The sequence below is a fragment of the Nansenia antarctica genome, assembly GCF_963989245.1.
Source record: "Nansenia antarctica genome assembly, chromosome: 2".
NCBI lineage: Eukaryota > Metazoa > Chordata > Actinopteri > Argentiniformes > Microstomatidae > Nansenia > Nansenia antarctica.
The window spans coordinates 3,376,586-3,391,585 of NC_137675.1; the positions used below are offsets into that span (position 1 = coordinate 3,376,586).

At 47.6% G+C, this 15,000-nt stretch overlaps 1 protein-coding gene across 1 annotated transcript in view; it reads right to left on the reverse strand.

The window, feature by feature from the left end:
- Positions 1 to 186: 186 nt before the first annotated feature.
- Positions 187 to 15,000, reverse strand: part of gaa2 (alpha glucosidase 2) — a 28,550-nt gene continuing 13,736 nt past the window's right edge. Inside the window, exons 15-21 of the mRNA XM_080550659.1 lie at positions 14,825 to 14,976; positions 12,528 to 12,676; positions 11,652 to 11,793; positions 6,425 to 6,523; positions 2,074 to 2,238; positions 1,007 to 1,153; positions 187 to 319 (exon numbers count right to left, since the gene is read on the reverse strand). Coding sequence (XP_080406785.1) covers positions 257 to 319; positions 1,007 to 1,153; positions 2,074 to 2,238; positions 6,425 to 6,523; positions 11,652 to 11,793; positions 12,528 to 12,676; positions 14,825 to 14,976 — 917 coding nt within the window. The 3' untranslated portion in view covers positions 187 to 256. The remainder of the gene's footprint in view (positions 320 to 1,006; positions 1,154 to 2,073; positions 2,239 to 6,424; positions 6,524 to 11,651; positions 11,794 to 12,527; positions 12,677 to 14,824; positions 14,977 to 15,000) is intronic.

Consider the following 15,000-nt stretch of genomic DNA (forward strand, 5'->3'; position numbering starts at 1 on the left):
GAGGGAGGGAGGGAGAGAGGGAGGGAGAACACCGTCCTGGAGGGAGGGAGGGAGAGGGAGAGGGAGGGGGAGAGAGGGAGGGAGAGGGAGGGAGGGTGGGAGAACACCGTCCTGGAGGGAGAGAGGGAGGAGAGAGGGAGGGAGGGAGGGAGAGAGGGAGGGAGAACACCGTCCTGGAGGGAGGGAGGGAGAGGGAGAAGGAGGGGGAGAGAGGGAGGGAGGGAGGGAGAGGGAGGGAGAGAGAACACCGTCCTGGTTACTCCCAGCTGATGGTGAAGTTCTGGCTGAGGTTGAGACCTAGGTCTGTTACTGTCAACACCTGGAGTGAGAGGGAGGGAGGGAGGGAGGGAGGGAGGCAGGGAGGGAGAGAGGGAGAGAGAGAGAGCATTTGTAGTTTAAACTAGGGATAACCCAATACCGTTTTTTGCCACAAATACCGATATCATCTATGAGCTATATCTGCCCACACTGATCTTTTTTTTTAATGTAATTTTTAATGAAGATTTGTGTTTTTAACTGGCCCTACCTGATTGGCTGTGATGGACCCTGGCTCTCCCTGATTGGCTGTGATGGACCCTGGCTCTCTCTGATTGGCTGTGATGGACCCTGGCTCTCTCTGATTGGCTGTGATGGACCCTGGCTCTCCCTGATTGGCTGTGATGTACCCTGGCTCTCTCTGATTGGCTGTGATGGACCCTGGCTCTCTCTGATTGGCTGTGATGGACCCTGGGTCTCTCTGATTGGCTGTGATGGACCCTGGCTCTCTCTGATTGGCTGTGATGGACCCTGGGTCTCTCTGATTGGCTGTGATGGACCCTGGCTCTCCCTGATTGGCTGTGATGGACCCTGGCTCTCCCTGATTGGCTGTGATGGACCCTGGCTCTCCCTGATTGGCTGTGATGGACCCTGGCTCTCCCTGATTGGCTGTGATGGACCCTGGGTCTCTCTGATTGGCTGTGATGGACCCTGGCTCTCCCTGATTGGCTGTGATGGACCCTGCCCGTACCTGATTGGCTCTGTAGGTGAAGGCCGCCTCCAGGGAGTTGACCGTCACACTCGTAGGCTCCGCCTTCACGCCGTAGAAGGACGCCGTTTCCACAGTGATGTAGGACGCCTCCACGTGGTTCTGAAGCACCTCCGACGTCATCGTGTTCTAGAACACAGAACGCAAGGCTGGTGTGAGTGTGTGTCTGTGTGTGTGTGTGTGTGTGTCTGTGTGTGTGTGTCTGTGTGTGTGTGTGTGTGTGTGTGTGTCTGTGTGTGTCTGTGTGTGTGTGTGTGTGTGTGTGTGTGTGTCTGTGTGTGTCTGTGTGTGTCTGTGTGTGTGTGTGTGTGTGTCTGTGTGTGTCTGTGTGTGTGTGTGTGTGTGTGTGTGTGTGTCTGTCTGTGTGTCTGTGTGTGTGTGTGTGTGTGTGTGTGTGTGTGTGTGTGTGTGTGTGTGTGTCTGTGTGAATGTGTGTGTGAGAGACACAGCGGTCATGACTTGCATGTGGTTTGACCGTACCTCGACCACAGGGTTCAGCACAGTGAAGAGTACATGAGCATACTGGAGGGTCTGCTAGCGAGGTGGCCATTTTGTCTTCCTGTACTGGCTGAACCATAATGGTTCATGGTTGTGTTGCGGTTGGACCGTACCTGGGCTGTGTGGTGTACCTGGGCTACAGTGAAGACTGTGTGGTGTACCTGGGCCACAGTGAAGACTGTGTGGTGTGCCTGGGCCACAGTGAAGACTGTGTGGTGTACCTGGGCCACAGTGAAGACTGTGTGGTGTACCTGGGCTACAGTGAAGACTGTGTGGTGTACCTGGGCTACAGTGAAGACTGTGTGGTGTACCTGGGCTACAGTGAAGACTGTGTGGTGTACCTGGGCTACAGTGAAGACTGTGTGGTGTACCTGGGCTACAGTGAAGACTGTGTGGTGTACCTGGGCCACAGTGAAGACTGTGTGGTGTACCTGGGCTACAGTGAAGACTGTGTGGTGTACCTGGGCTACAGTGAAGACTGTGTGGTGTGCCTGGGCTACAGTGAAGACTGTGTGGTGTGCCTGGGCTACAGTGAAGACTGTGTGGTGTACCTGGGCTACAGTGAAGACGATGTGGGCGTACTGCTGGGTCTCGTAGGTGTCCAGACTCTCCCCGTCGTCCCAGAACAGGTCCCCCTGGGCGTAGCCGGCCTCAGACAGGGAGGAGACCAGGTGGAGGGGCTGCCCACTGCTCACCCACAGGGTGGTGTTGGGCCTCTGGGACACACACACACACACACACACGCAGAGAGAGAGACACACACACACACACGCAGAGAGAGAGAGAGACACACACACACGCAGAGAGAGAGACACACACACACGCAGAGAGAGAGAGACACACACACACACACACACACACGCAGAGAGAGAGAGACACACACACACGCAGAGAGAGAGAGAGACACACACACACGCAAAGAGAGAGAGACACACACACACGCAGAGAGAGAGAGACACACAAACACACGCAGAGAGAGAGAGAGACACACACACACACGCAGAGAGAGAGACACACACACACACGCAGAGAGAGAGAGACACACACACACACGCAGAGAGAGAGAGACACACACACACACAGAGAGAGAGACACACACACACGCAGAGAGAGAGACACACACACACACGCAGAGAGAGAGAGACACACACACGCAGAGAGAGAGACACACACACACGCAGAGAGACACACACACACACGCAGAGAGAGAGAGACACACACACACACAGAGAGACACACACACGCACACAGAGAGACACACACACACACACACAGAGAGACACACACACGCAGACAGAGAGAGACACACACACACAGAGACACACACACACACACACACACACAGAGAGAGAGACACACACACACACACACACAGAGAGAGAGACACACACATGCACACAGAGAGACACACACACACGCAGACAGAGAGAGACACACACACACACCCACACACAGAGAGAGACACACACACACACACACACACACACACAGAGAGAGACACACACACGCAGACAGAGAGAGAAACACACACACGCGCACACACACACAAAGTTATACACACACATACACACACACACACACACACAAAGAGTTATATACACACACACCCACCCACACACACACGCACACACATATAGATGTCATATATGTGACCTGTATGTCATATATGTAACCTAGATGTCATATATGTGACCTGTATGTCATATATGTGACCTGTATGTCATATATGTGACCTGTATGTCATAGATGTGACCTGTATGTCATATATGTGACCTGTATGTCATAGATGTGACCTGTATGTCATAGATGTGACCTGTATGTCATAGATGTGACCTGTATGTCATAGATGTGACCTAGATGTCATAGATGTGACCTGTATGTCATATATGTGACCTAGATGTCATAGATGTGACCTGTATGTCATAGATGTGACCTAGATGTCATATATGTGACCTAGATGTCATAGATGTGACCTAGATGTCATAGATGTGACCTAGATGTCATATATGTGACCTGCATGTCATAGATGTGACCTGTATGTCATATATGTAACCTAGATGTCATATATGTGACCTTGATGTCATATATGTGACCTAGATGTCATATATGTGACCTGTATGTCATATATAGCCGCTTTTCCATTGACCGGCCCGGGTCGGGTCAGGTCGGGTCGGGTCGGGTCAGGTCGGGTCACTTTTGATCTGTTCTGTTTCCATTACACAAACCGAACCGGACTAGTAGGAGGAGTCGTCGATAGTAGGCGGAGTTACGCGTCACACGCAGCCTGGCAAAAAGCTTCCGGGTGTACACAGCAGTGATTTTTTGGGAGAGAAAGAGAAAGAGAGAGAGGAAGCTATGTACACATAATAAAGTCATGTTTTTTGAACCCTTAAAACCACTGCCTTCACTTGTCTGCTTTATGAACTGTAGTATCATCATCGGGAAACGCAGACAAGACGCGAATCTACCGGAATTTGACTCATGACACAGCCGGTGTTATTCACAGACAAACACGGTGCCGTTTGCGGGTTAATAACTTCGGTTTACCGGGGGTTAGGATAACAATTCAAACGTGTCCGGAAAGAGGAGAAGCCAGGGAATTCAAAAGTTTTGGAATGGAGTCGATCATCCACTCCTATCACCGTGGACACAGCGCGGAGCGAATTCCCTGTTAAAACCGGCATTTGACTCATGAGTGAATGGTGAAAATGGCTGGACGGCTGCTGGCGAACTCCCGGTTCATCGAGTTTACGGTTAAAAGCATAACTTCTCGGGGTGTCAGCGCGGTGGTTAAGGGCTCAAAATGACCGTAGACAGATGGTGAAGTTAGCAAAGGAGTATTGTGTTTTTTTTACCACCTCCACAGCCGGTGTTATTCACGGACAAACACGGTGCATAATAGCGATTTTTGTGTTGTGCTTGTTGTAAATAAAAGTTATATGATTCATTGAAATGACATTAAACTAAGATAATACGATGGTCAGCATAATTTTCCGAATCTTTATTAATAAGCTATTACAGAAAATGTAGTGACATTTTCCTAGTGAATGTGGTATTTTCAAGATGGCGGTTGTGAAGAAATAATATGGGATGGGACATGGGATGACGATTGTCCATTGACCAATCAACGGTGTGCAGCGTCACACGTCACTGCGTGCGTCCCGGGTCCCAGGTCCCAGGTCCCTGCTCGGATGTGGTACCTGGGACCTAGGACTGAAGCGACCCGGACCGACGAATGGAAAAGGGAACCGAAGCGGGCAGACCTAGGTCAGCACCAGGTCGGCACCAGGTCTGCATCGTAGTGGAAAAGCGCCATATGTGACCTAGATGTCATATATGTGACCTAGATGTCATATATGTGACCTAGATGTCATAGATGTGACCTGTATGTCATATATGTGACCTGTATGTCATATATGTGACCTAGATGTCATATATGTGACCTGTATGTCATAGATGTGACCTAGATGTCATATATGTGACCTGTATGTCATATATGTGACCTAGATGTCATAGATGTGACCTAGATGTCATATATGTGACCTGTATGTCATAGATGTGACCTGTATGTCATAGATGTGACCTGTATGTCATAGATGTGACCTGTATGTCATAGATGTGACCTAGATGTCATAGATGTGACCTGTATGTCATATATGTGACCTAGATGTCATAGATGTGACCTGTATGTCATAGATGTGACCTAGATGTCATATATGTGACCTAGATGTCATAGATGTGACCTAGATGTCATAGATGTGACCTAGATGTCATATATGTGACCTGCATGTCATAGATGTGACCTGTATGTCATATATGTAACCTAGATGTCATATATGTGACCTTGATGTCATATATGTGACCTAGATGTCATATATGTGACCTGTATGTCATATATGTGACCTAGATGTCATATATGTGACCTAGATGTCATAGATGTGACCTGTATGTCATATATGTGACCTGTATGTCATATATGTGACCTAGATGTCATATATGTGACCTGTATGTCATAGATGTGACCTAGATGTCATATATGTGACCTGTATGTCATATATCTGACCTAGATGTCATAGATGTGACCTAGATGTCATATATGTGACCTGTATGTCATAGATGTGACCTGTATGTCATAGATGTGACCTGTATGTCATATATGTGACCTAGATGTCATAGATGTGACCTGTATGTCATATATGTGACCTAGATGTCATAGATGTGACCTGTATGTCATATATGTGACCTAGATGTCATAGATGTGACCTGTATGTCATAGATGTGACCTGTATGTCATAGATGTGACCTGTATGTCATAGATGTGACCTGTATGTCATAGATGTGACCTGTATGTCATAGATGTGACCTAGATGTCATATATGTGACCTAGATGTCATATATGTGACCTGTATGTCATAGATGTGACCTGTATGTCATATATGTGACCTAGATGTCATAGATGTGACCTGTATGTCATATATGTGACCTAGATGTCATAGATGTGACCTGTATGTCATAGATGTGACCTGTATGTCATAGATGTGACCTGTATGTCATAGATGTGACCTGTATGTCATAGATGTGACCTGTATGTCATAGATGTGACCTGTATGTCATAGATGTGACCTGTATGTCATAGATGTGACCTGTATGTCATAGATGTGACCTGTATGTCATATATGTGACCTGTATGTCATAGATGTGACCTGTATGTCATAGATGTGACCTGTATGTCATAGATGTGACCTGTATGTCATAGATGTGACCTGTATGTCATAGATGTGACCTGTATGTCATATATGTGACCTGTATGTCATAGATGTGACCTGTATGTCATAGATGTGACCTGTATGTCATAGATGTGACCTGTATGTCATAGATGTGACCTGTATGTCTTGTGTTTACCTGGGTAGGGGTCACTGCTCCCTCTCTCAGGTGCAGGTTGATCTTGTCCAACGGAGCCTGAAGTCTCAGCTCCTCCCCTTTACTACGGATAGAATCACCCTGAGACAGACAGACAGACAGACAGACAGAGAGAAAGAGAGAGACAGACAGACAGGCAGACAGGCAGAGAGAGAGAGACAGACAGACAGATAGACAGACAGACAGATAGACAGAGAGATAGACAGACAGACAGGCAGACAGGCAGAGAGAGAGAAAGAGACAGACAGATAGACAGACAGATAGACAGAGAGATAGACAGACAGACAGACAGACAGACAGGCAGACAGGCAGAGAGAGACAGACAGACAGACAGAGAAACAGACAGACAGACAAGTAGAGAGAGAGAGAGACAGACAGACAGGTACAGAAACAGACAGACAGACAGACAGATAGACAGAGAGACAGACAGACAGACAGAGAGACATTTAACCATTAGTCTGTGATCTCTAGAACATTGACCACCATTTTAAACACCACAGGCATTGCAGCAGAGTAACCCCGTAGATGACGTGGCTTCTGGAGGGGTGTCCAGAAATATAGCCCTCAACCAGGTCTCGGGGTGGTAAAAGGGTAGCCCCTCGGCCCCGAGCCTGGTGGAGTGGAGAGGAAAACAACTACCCATACGCCGAAGAAGAAGAGTAACCCCAGAACAAGGCTGTAGACTGGGCCTGTCTGTTAGCAGAACAAGGCTGTAGTCTGGGTGTGTCTGTTAGCAGAACAAGGCTGTAGTCTGGGCCTGTCTGTTAGCAGAACAAGGCTGTAGTCTGGGCCTGTCTGTTAGCAGAACAAGGCTGTAGTCTGGGTGTGTCTGTTACCAGAACAAGGCTGTAGTCTGGGCCTGTCTGTTAGCAGAACAAGGCTGTAGTCTGGGCTTGTCTGTTAGCAGAACAAGGCTGTAGTCTGGGCCTGTCTGTTACCAGAACAAGGCTGTAGTCTGGGTGTGTCTGTTAGCAGAACAAGGCTGTAGTCTGGGTGTGTCTGTTAGCAGAACAAGGCTGTAGTCTGGGTGTGTCTGTTAGCAGAACAAGGCTGTAGTCTGGGCCTGTCTGTTACCAGAACAAGGCTGTAGTCTGGGTGTGTCTGTTAGCAGAACAAGGCTGTAGTCTGGGCCTGTCTGTTAGCAGAACAAGGCTGTAGTCTGGGCCTGTCTGTTAGCAGAACAAGGCTGTAGTCTGGGTGTGTCTGTTAGCAGAACAAGGCTGTAGTCTGGGCCTGTCTGTTAGCAGAACAAGGCTGTAGTCTGGGCCTGTCTGTTACCAGAACAAGGCTGTAGTCTGGGCCTGTCTGTTAGCAGAACAAGGCTGTAGTCTGGGTGTGTCTGTTAGCAGAACAAGGCTGTAGTCTGGGCCTGTCTGTTAGCAGAACAAGGCTGTAGTCTGGGTGTGTCTGTTACCAGAACAAGGCTGTAGTCTGGGTGTGTCTGTTAGCAGAACACGGCTGTAGTCTGGGCCTGTCTGTTAGCAGAACAAGGCTGTAGACTGGGCCTGTCTGTTACCAGAACAAGGCTGTAGACTGGGCCTGTCTGTTACCAGAACAAGGCTGTAGTCTGGGTGTGTCTGTTAGCAGAACAAGGCTGTAGTCTGGGTGTGTCTGTTACCAGAACAAGGCTGTAGTCTGGGCCTGTCTGTTACCAGAACAAGGCTGTAGTCTGGGCCTGTCTGTTAGCAGAACAAGGCTGTAGTCTGGGTGTGTCTGTTAGCAGAACAAGGCTGTAGTCTGGGCCTGTCTGTTACCAGAACAAGGCTGTAGTCTGGGCCTGTCTGTTAGCAGAACAAGGCTGTAGTCTGGGTGTGTCTGTTAGCAGAACAAGGCTGTAGACTGGGCCTGTCTGTTAGCAGAACAAGGCTGTAGTCTGGGCCTGTCTGTTACCAGAACAAGGCTGTAGTCTGGGTGTGTCTGTTAGCAGAACAAGGCTGTAGACTGGGCCTGTCTGTTAGCAGAACAAGGCTGTAGTCTGGGCCTGTCTGTTAGCAGAACAAGGCTGTAGTCTGGCTGTGTCTGTTAGCAGAACAAGGCTGTAGTCTGGGTGTGTCTGTTAGCAGAACAAGACTGTAGTCTGGCTGTGTCTGTTAGCAGAACAAGGCTGTAGTCTGGTTGTGTCTGTTACCAGAACACACCCAGTGTGTGTGTGTGTGTGTGTGTGTGTGTGTGTGTGTGTGTGTGTGTGTGTTGTGTGTCTGTGTGTGTCTGTGTGTGTCTACAGGATGCTATCTACAACACCCATCCCCATCCCCCGGATGACACCCATAATCAGTTGATGCTCTAACAGTCCCTGCTTCCATAGAGTTGATACCATTGACATTCCTGATATAAAGCTGGGACTCTCAACTCTTGCTATCCCTGTTCATATCAGTAGCAGAACAGTTAATTGCAAGTCTGAATGCTTTATACACCCCTCAAATTTAATTTCTGTACCCTGCCACACACAGCCCACACAGAGACCAAACACAAAACCACTCAAGCTAGCACTTTTCAATGCCAGATCCTTAGCTAATAAGTCTCTCTTAATCAACGACTTGATTAGCTCCTATAAACTAGATTTCTCATTTATCACTGAGACCTGGTTAGATAAAGATAACAAGACAGCAATTCTTATTGAGTCAGCACCATTCTTTTTATAATTTTATACAGACCACCCCAATACTCTACTAGCTTCTTTAATGAACTTACAGAGCTTCTCTCCATCATTACTACTGAATTTAATGGTCTGATCATTGCTGGTTATTTCAATATTCATGTAGATAACTCAGAGGACAACAAAGCCAAAGAACTCTCTGTTCTGTTAGATGTTTTTGAACTTCAACAACATGTGAACCTCCCTACTCATAATCGAGGTCACACTCTGGACCTTATCATCACCAAATGCCTAGATATTTCAAATGTTGTTGTAACTGACATTGCCCTGTCTGACCACTGTTGCATATTCTTTGACGTATCTATCTTTCCTGTTATTCAAACTATGTCTAAAACTATTTCCAAACGATATATCAATGAAAAGACCAGTGCACTGTTCACACAGGCCTTTTCCCTAGCCCCCCCCCCCTAAACTTCTATTCCAACCTCAGTAAATGACCTTCTACACGATTTCAACTTAAAAATCACAAAAACCATTGATGATATTGCACCCATTAGATCCAAATGCATCTCTGGTAAGCAAAAAGCTCCCTGGAGAACTGCCCCATCCGTAAAGACCCAAAAAAGAGAATGTCGTAAAGCAGAGCGCAGATGGAGAAAAACAAACCTTCAAGTCCACTATGATATCTATAAACAGAATCTTCAAAACTATAACCTAGAAATAAGAAGCGCCAGGCAATCATTTTTCTCTAAGATCATAAACAATAACATCAATAATGCCCGCATCCTTTTCAGAACTGTTGACAGACTAACAAATCCCCCAACACCCATTGCTCAGGAATTTCACTCAACTAGTAAATGCAATGAGCTTGCATCCTTTTTTAACAATAAAATAGAAACCATTAGACAAGGCATTAGGTCTTCTGTGTCAGGCATGAAAAACATGTCCCCATTAACAACCCCAAATAGGGCGGACATAACAACCATGTCACAATTTAACACCATTGATTACAAGACCCTAGATAAAATCATGTCACGTCTTAAACCATCCACCTGTGCCCTTGATGTCCTGCCAACAAGCTTTTTAAAAAACTTATTTAGCTGCATGGCAGGCGAACTAATACAAATAATTAACGGACACTGTATTTCAAATTAATTAGAGAGAGTTTCAACTATCGCAACTCTATAGTTTATGCACCGCCGCAACCTTCTTTCTACGATGCAACGAACTCCTGTAAGGGGTTCAGAGCTGTCTGGAGTTCCTCCTGGATTGACACCAAACTTTACTGAGGAGATTTCTGGACTAATTTGACAGTCCCACTATGCTTTCATACTCAGTGATTACTAATTAATAAGACCATTATGATAACGACATGGATCCATGTTGAGATGTCCGCGAGACATGCAGAGATTGTTTGTTATTTGAAGGGTATACCGCCATCCGCAGGCAGTTTTTATTTTTATTTTTTATGCATCAATCGATTCCTCTCGTGCGTCTTTATCACATTCATTGACGAAAAGGACGACTCGCATGTATAGAAAGGGAACATTGTGAGCACGGAAAATGTGAGTCTCACAACGGCTTTGCATTGATGAAACCAGGTAGGATGAACGCATAGTTCGCTGTCCATTCCTCTTTAAATTCCCTGTTTCCACCGTCAACTTTCCTCTTTAGACCTTTGGAGAGTGACATTATGTTTCTCTTGCTAGCAGGTTAAATGTTTAGCTAACTTCACCCGACACGCAAACAACCAATCCAATAATAATGTGACCTTGTCTGGGAGGAGGGGGGAATAATTATCTGAATAAAACTATGTTAAATAATTATTAGAATAAGTTAGGCTGCGATACATCGTCAGTCCACACATTTATTATTCAAAACTATGGAAAAGGGTGAAACTACGTTTCAACGTTGTTGAGAATCACAACACAAACTCGCTAGTCAAGCCTAATACTGCAACGTAATGGATTGGACTACTACCTAGTTAACTAGAACACTACTTTACATTGTTAGCAGGCTCACAAAACAAGCTGTGTTAGTTGACTAGCGATGTGTACATTTTTCGAAAGAAAAGTCAAAGTATTAGAACGTGTCACATTTTTTAAACAATCAATTACTTAAATTAGCCTTTGATTATGTTCTGGCCCGCCATCTAGTGGCTAAAAAAAAATTGGGCCCGAGGCCAAACCTAATTGCCGACCCCTGTTCTAGGGTGTGTGTGTGCGGGCCTCACCGTGTAGAAGTCGTACCAGAGGCCCTGGTAGTGGTTCTAGGGTGTGTGCGTGCGGGCCTCACCGTGTAGAAGTCGTACCAGAGGCCCTGGTAGTGGTTCTAGGGTGTGTGTGTGTGTGGGCCTCACCGTGTAGAAGTCGTACCAGAGGCCCTGGTAGTGGTTCTAGGGTGTGTGCGTGCGGGCCTCACCGTGTAGAAGTCGTACCAGAGGCCCTGGTAGTGGTTCTAGGGTGTGTGTGTGTGTGGGCCTCACCGTGTAGAAGTCGTACCAGAGGCCCTGGTAGTGGTTCTAGGGTGAGTGTGTGTGTGCGGGCCTCACCGTGTAGAAGTTGTACCAGAGGCCCTGGTAGTGGTTCTAGGGTGTGTGCGTGCGGGCCTCACCGTGTAGAAGTCGTACCAGAGGCCCTGGGGGAAGTAGCCCAGCACCTCGTCCACCCCGGGGTTCAGCACCGGCGTCACCAGCAGACTCCTCCCCCACAGGAACTGTCTGTCCACGCCGTACGTCCTCACGTCCTGGGGGAACCTGGGAGGACGGACGGACACATGGTTAGAATAGAGGCTAGGCTAGTGTGTGTGTGTGTGTGTGTGTGTGTGTGTGTGTGTGCTCTCTTTGCATATATTATGTGTAAGATGTGACTATTGAAATGTGTGCATGTGAAAAGTGTTTGTGCGTGTGTGTACATGTATGTGGGTGTATGTGTGTGTGTGTGTGTGTGTGTGTGTGTAAAGTATGAATACTGAAATGTATGCATGTGTAAAAGTGTTTGTGCGTGTGTGTACATGTATGTGGGTATGCGTGTGTGTGAGTGGGTATGTAATATGTGATATGTGACGTGTGTGTGTGTTTAATATGTGTGTGCGTGCGTGTGTGTGTGTGTGTACATGGACATGTGTGTGTGTTCATGTACATGTGTGTGTGTGTTTACATGTATACATGTATGTGTGTGTGTACATACATGTGTGTGTGTGTGTGTACATGTACAGTGTCTGTGTACATGTACATGTGTGTGTGTGTGTGCTTACATGTATACATGTATGTGTGTGTGTGCATACATGTGTGTGTGTGTGTGTTCATGTACATGTGTGTGTGTGTGTGTGTTCATGTACATGTGTGTGTGTGTGTGTGTGTGTGTGTGTTCATGTACATGTGTATGTGTGTGTGTGTGTGTTCATGTACATGTGTATGTGTGTGTGTGTGTGTGTGTGTGTGCGTTCATGTACATGTGTGTGTGTGTGTGTGTGTGTGTGTGTACTCACTCAAACAGCAGGGGCCGTGCCACGGTGTGTCCTGCGGCGTGTGCGTGGTGGAACAGCGTGTAGAGCAGCGGGAACAGGGAGTAGCGCAGCAGCAGAGCCTGCTTCATAGCCAGCCGAGCTAAAGGGCTGAAGGCCCCGGGGTCCTGGGGCTGGGGCAGGAGAACACAGGTGTTACTGGGGGGGGTTGTGGTAGTGTTGTGGTAGTGTTGTGGTTGTGTTGTGGTTGTGTTGTGGTAGTGTTGGGGTAGTGTTGGGGTAGTGTTGTGGTTGTGTTGTGGTGGTGTTGTGGTAGTGTTGTGGTAGTGTTGTGGTAGTGTTGTGGTTGTGTTGTGGTTGTGTTGTGGTAGTGTTGTGGTTGTGTTGTGGTAGTGTTGTGGTAGTGTTGTGGTTGTGTTGTGGTAGTGTTGTGGTAGTGTTGTGGTTGTGTTGTGGTAGTGTTGTGGTAGTGTTGTGGTTGTGTTGTGGTAGTGTTGTGGTTGTGTTGTGGTAGTGTTGTGGTAGTGTTGTGGTTGTGTTGTGGTAGTGTTGTGGTAGTGTTGTGGTTGTGTTGTGGTAGTGTTGTGGTTGTGTTGTGGTAGTGTTGTGGTAGTGTTGTGGTAGTGTTGTGGTTGTGTTGTGGTAGTGTTGTGGTGGTGTTGTTGTGGTTGTGTTGGGGTAGTGTTGTGGTAGTGTTGTGGTAGTGTTGTGGTAGTGTTGTGGTAGTGTTGTGGTTGTGTTGTGGTGGTGTTGTGGTTGTGTTGTGGTTGTGTTGTGGTTGTGTTGTGGTAGTGTTGTGGTTGTGTTGTGGTTGTGTTGTGGTAGTGTTGTGGTAGTGTTGTGGTTGTGTTGTGGTAGTGTTGTGGTTGTGTTGTGGTAGTGTTGTGGTGGTGTTGTTGTGGTTGTGTTGGGGTAGTGTTGTGGTAGTGTTGTGGTAGTGTTGTGGTAGTGTTGTGGTAGTGTTGTGGTAGTGTTGTGGTAGTGTTGTGGTAGTGTTGTGGTGGTGTTGTTGTGGTAGTGTTGTGGTAGTGTTGTGGTAGTGTTGTGGTAGCGTTGTGGTAGTGTTGTGGTTGTGTTGTGGTGGTGTTGTTGTGGTTGTGTTGGGGTAGTGTTGTGGTAGTGTTGTGGTAGTGTTGTGGTAGTGTTGTGGTAGTGTTGTGGTTGTGTTGTGGTGGTGTTGTTGTGGTTGTGTTGGGGTAGTGTTGTGGTAGTGTTGTGGTAGTGTTGTGGTAGTGTTGTGGTAGTGTTGTGGTAGTGTTGTGGTAGTGTTGTGGTTGTGTTGTGGTAGTGTTGTGGTAGTGTTGTGGTTGTGTTGTGGTAGTGTTGTGGTGGTGTTGTGGTGGTGTTGGGGTAGTGTTGTGGTAGTGTTGTGGTGGTGTTGTGGTAGTGTTGTGGTAGTGTTGTGGTAGTGTTGTGGTAGTGTTGTGGTAGTGTTGTGGTTGTGTTGTGGTAGTGTTGGGGTAGTGTTGGGGTAGTGTTGTGGTAGTGTTGTGGTAGTGTTGTGGTGGTGTTGTTGTGGTAGTGTTGTGGTAGTGTTGTGGTAGTGTTGTGGTGGTGTTGTGGTAGTGTTGTGGTGGTGTTGTTGTGGTGGTGTTGTGGTAGTGTTGTGGTTGTGTTGTGGTTGTGTTGTGGTTGTGTTGTGGTAGTGTTGTGGTAGTGTTGTGGTAGTGTTGTGGTAGTGTTGTGGTTGTGTTGTGGTAGTGTTGTGGTGGTGTTGGGGTAGTGTTGTGGTAGTGTTGTGGTAGTGTTGTGGTGGTGTTGTGGTAGTGTTGTGGTAGTGTTGGGGTAGTGTTGGGGTAGTGTTGTGGTCGAGTTGTGGTAGTGTTGTGGTAGTGTTGGGGTAGTGTTGGGGTAGTATTGTGGTAGTGTTGTCGTGTGGTGGTGGTGTTGTGGTGGTGTTGTGGTGGTGCTGTGGTCATGTTTTGGTCTTGTTGTGGTCATGTTGCGGTCCTACCTTCATGCCTATGGTGTTGTGGTCATGTTGTGGTTGTGCCGCGGACGTGTTGCGGTCCTACCTTCATGCCTATGGTGTTGTGGTCATGTTGTGGTTGTGCCGCGGACGTGTTGCGGTCCTACCTTCATGCCTATGGTGTTGTGGTCATGTTGTGGTTGTGCCGCGGACGTGTTGCGGTCCTACCTTCATGCCTATGGTGTTGTGGTCATGTTGTGGTTGTGCCGCGGACGTGTTGCGGTCCTACCTTCATGCCTATGGTGTTGTGGTCATGTTGTGGTTGTGCCGCGGACGTGTTGCGGTCCTACCTTCATGCCTATGGTGTTGTGGTTGCGTGTGAAGGGATAGAAGGCTCCTAGCTGGGTCCTACCTTCATGCCTATGGTGTTGTGGTTGCGTGTGAAGGGGTAGAAGGCTCCTAGCTGGGTCCAGCGGACGCACATCTCCTCCTCAGGCTGGTCCCCGAACCCACAGATGTCCGCTCCCACCAGGGGGATGCCCAGGAGGTTAAAGGTCAGCATGCCTGAGGTAGAGAGAGACAGGGGGA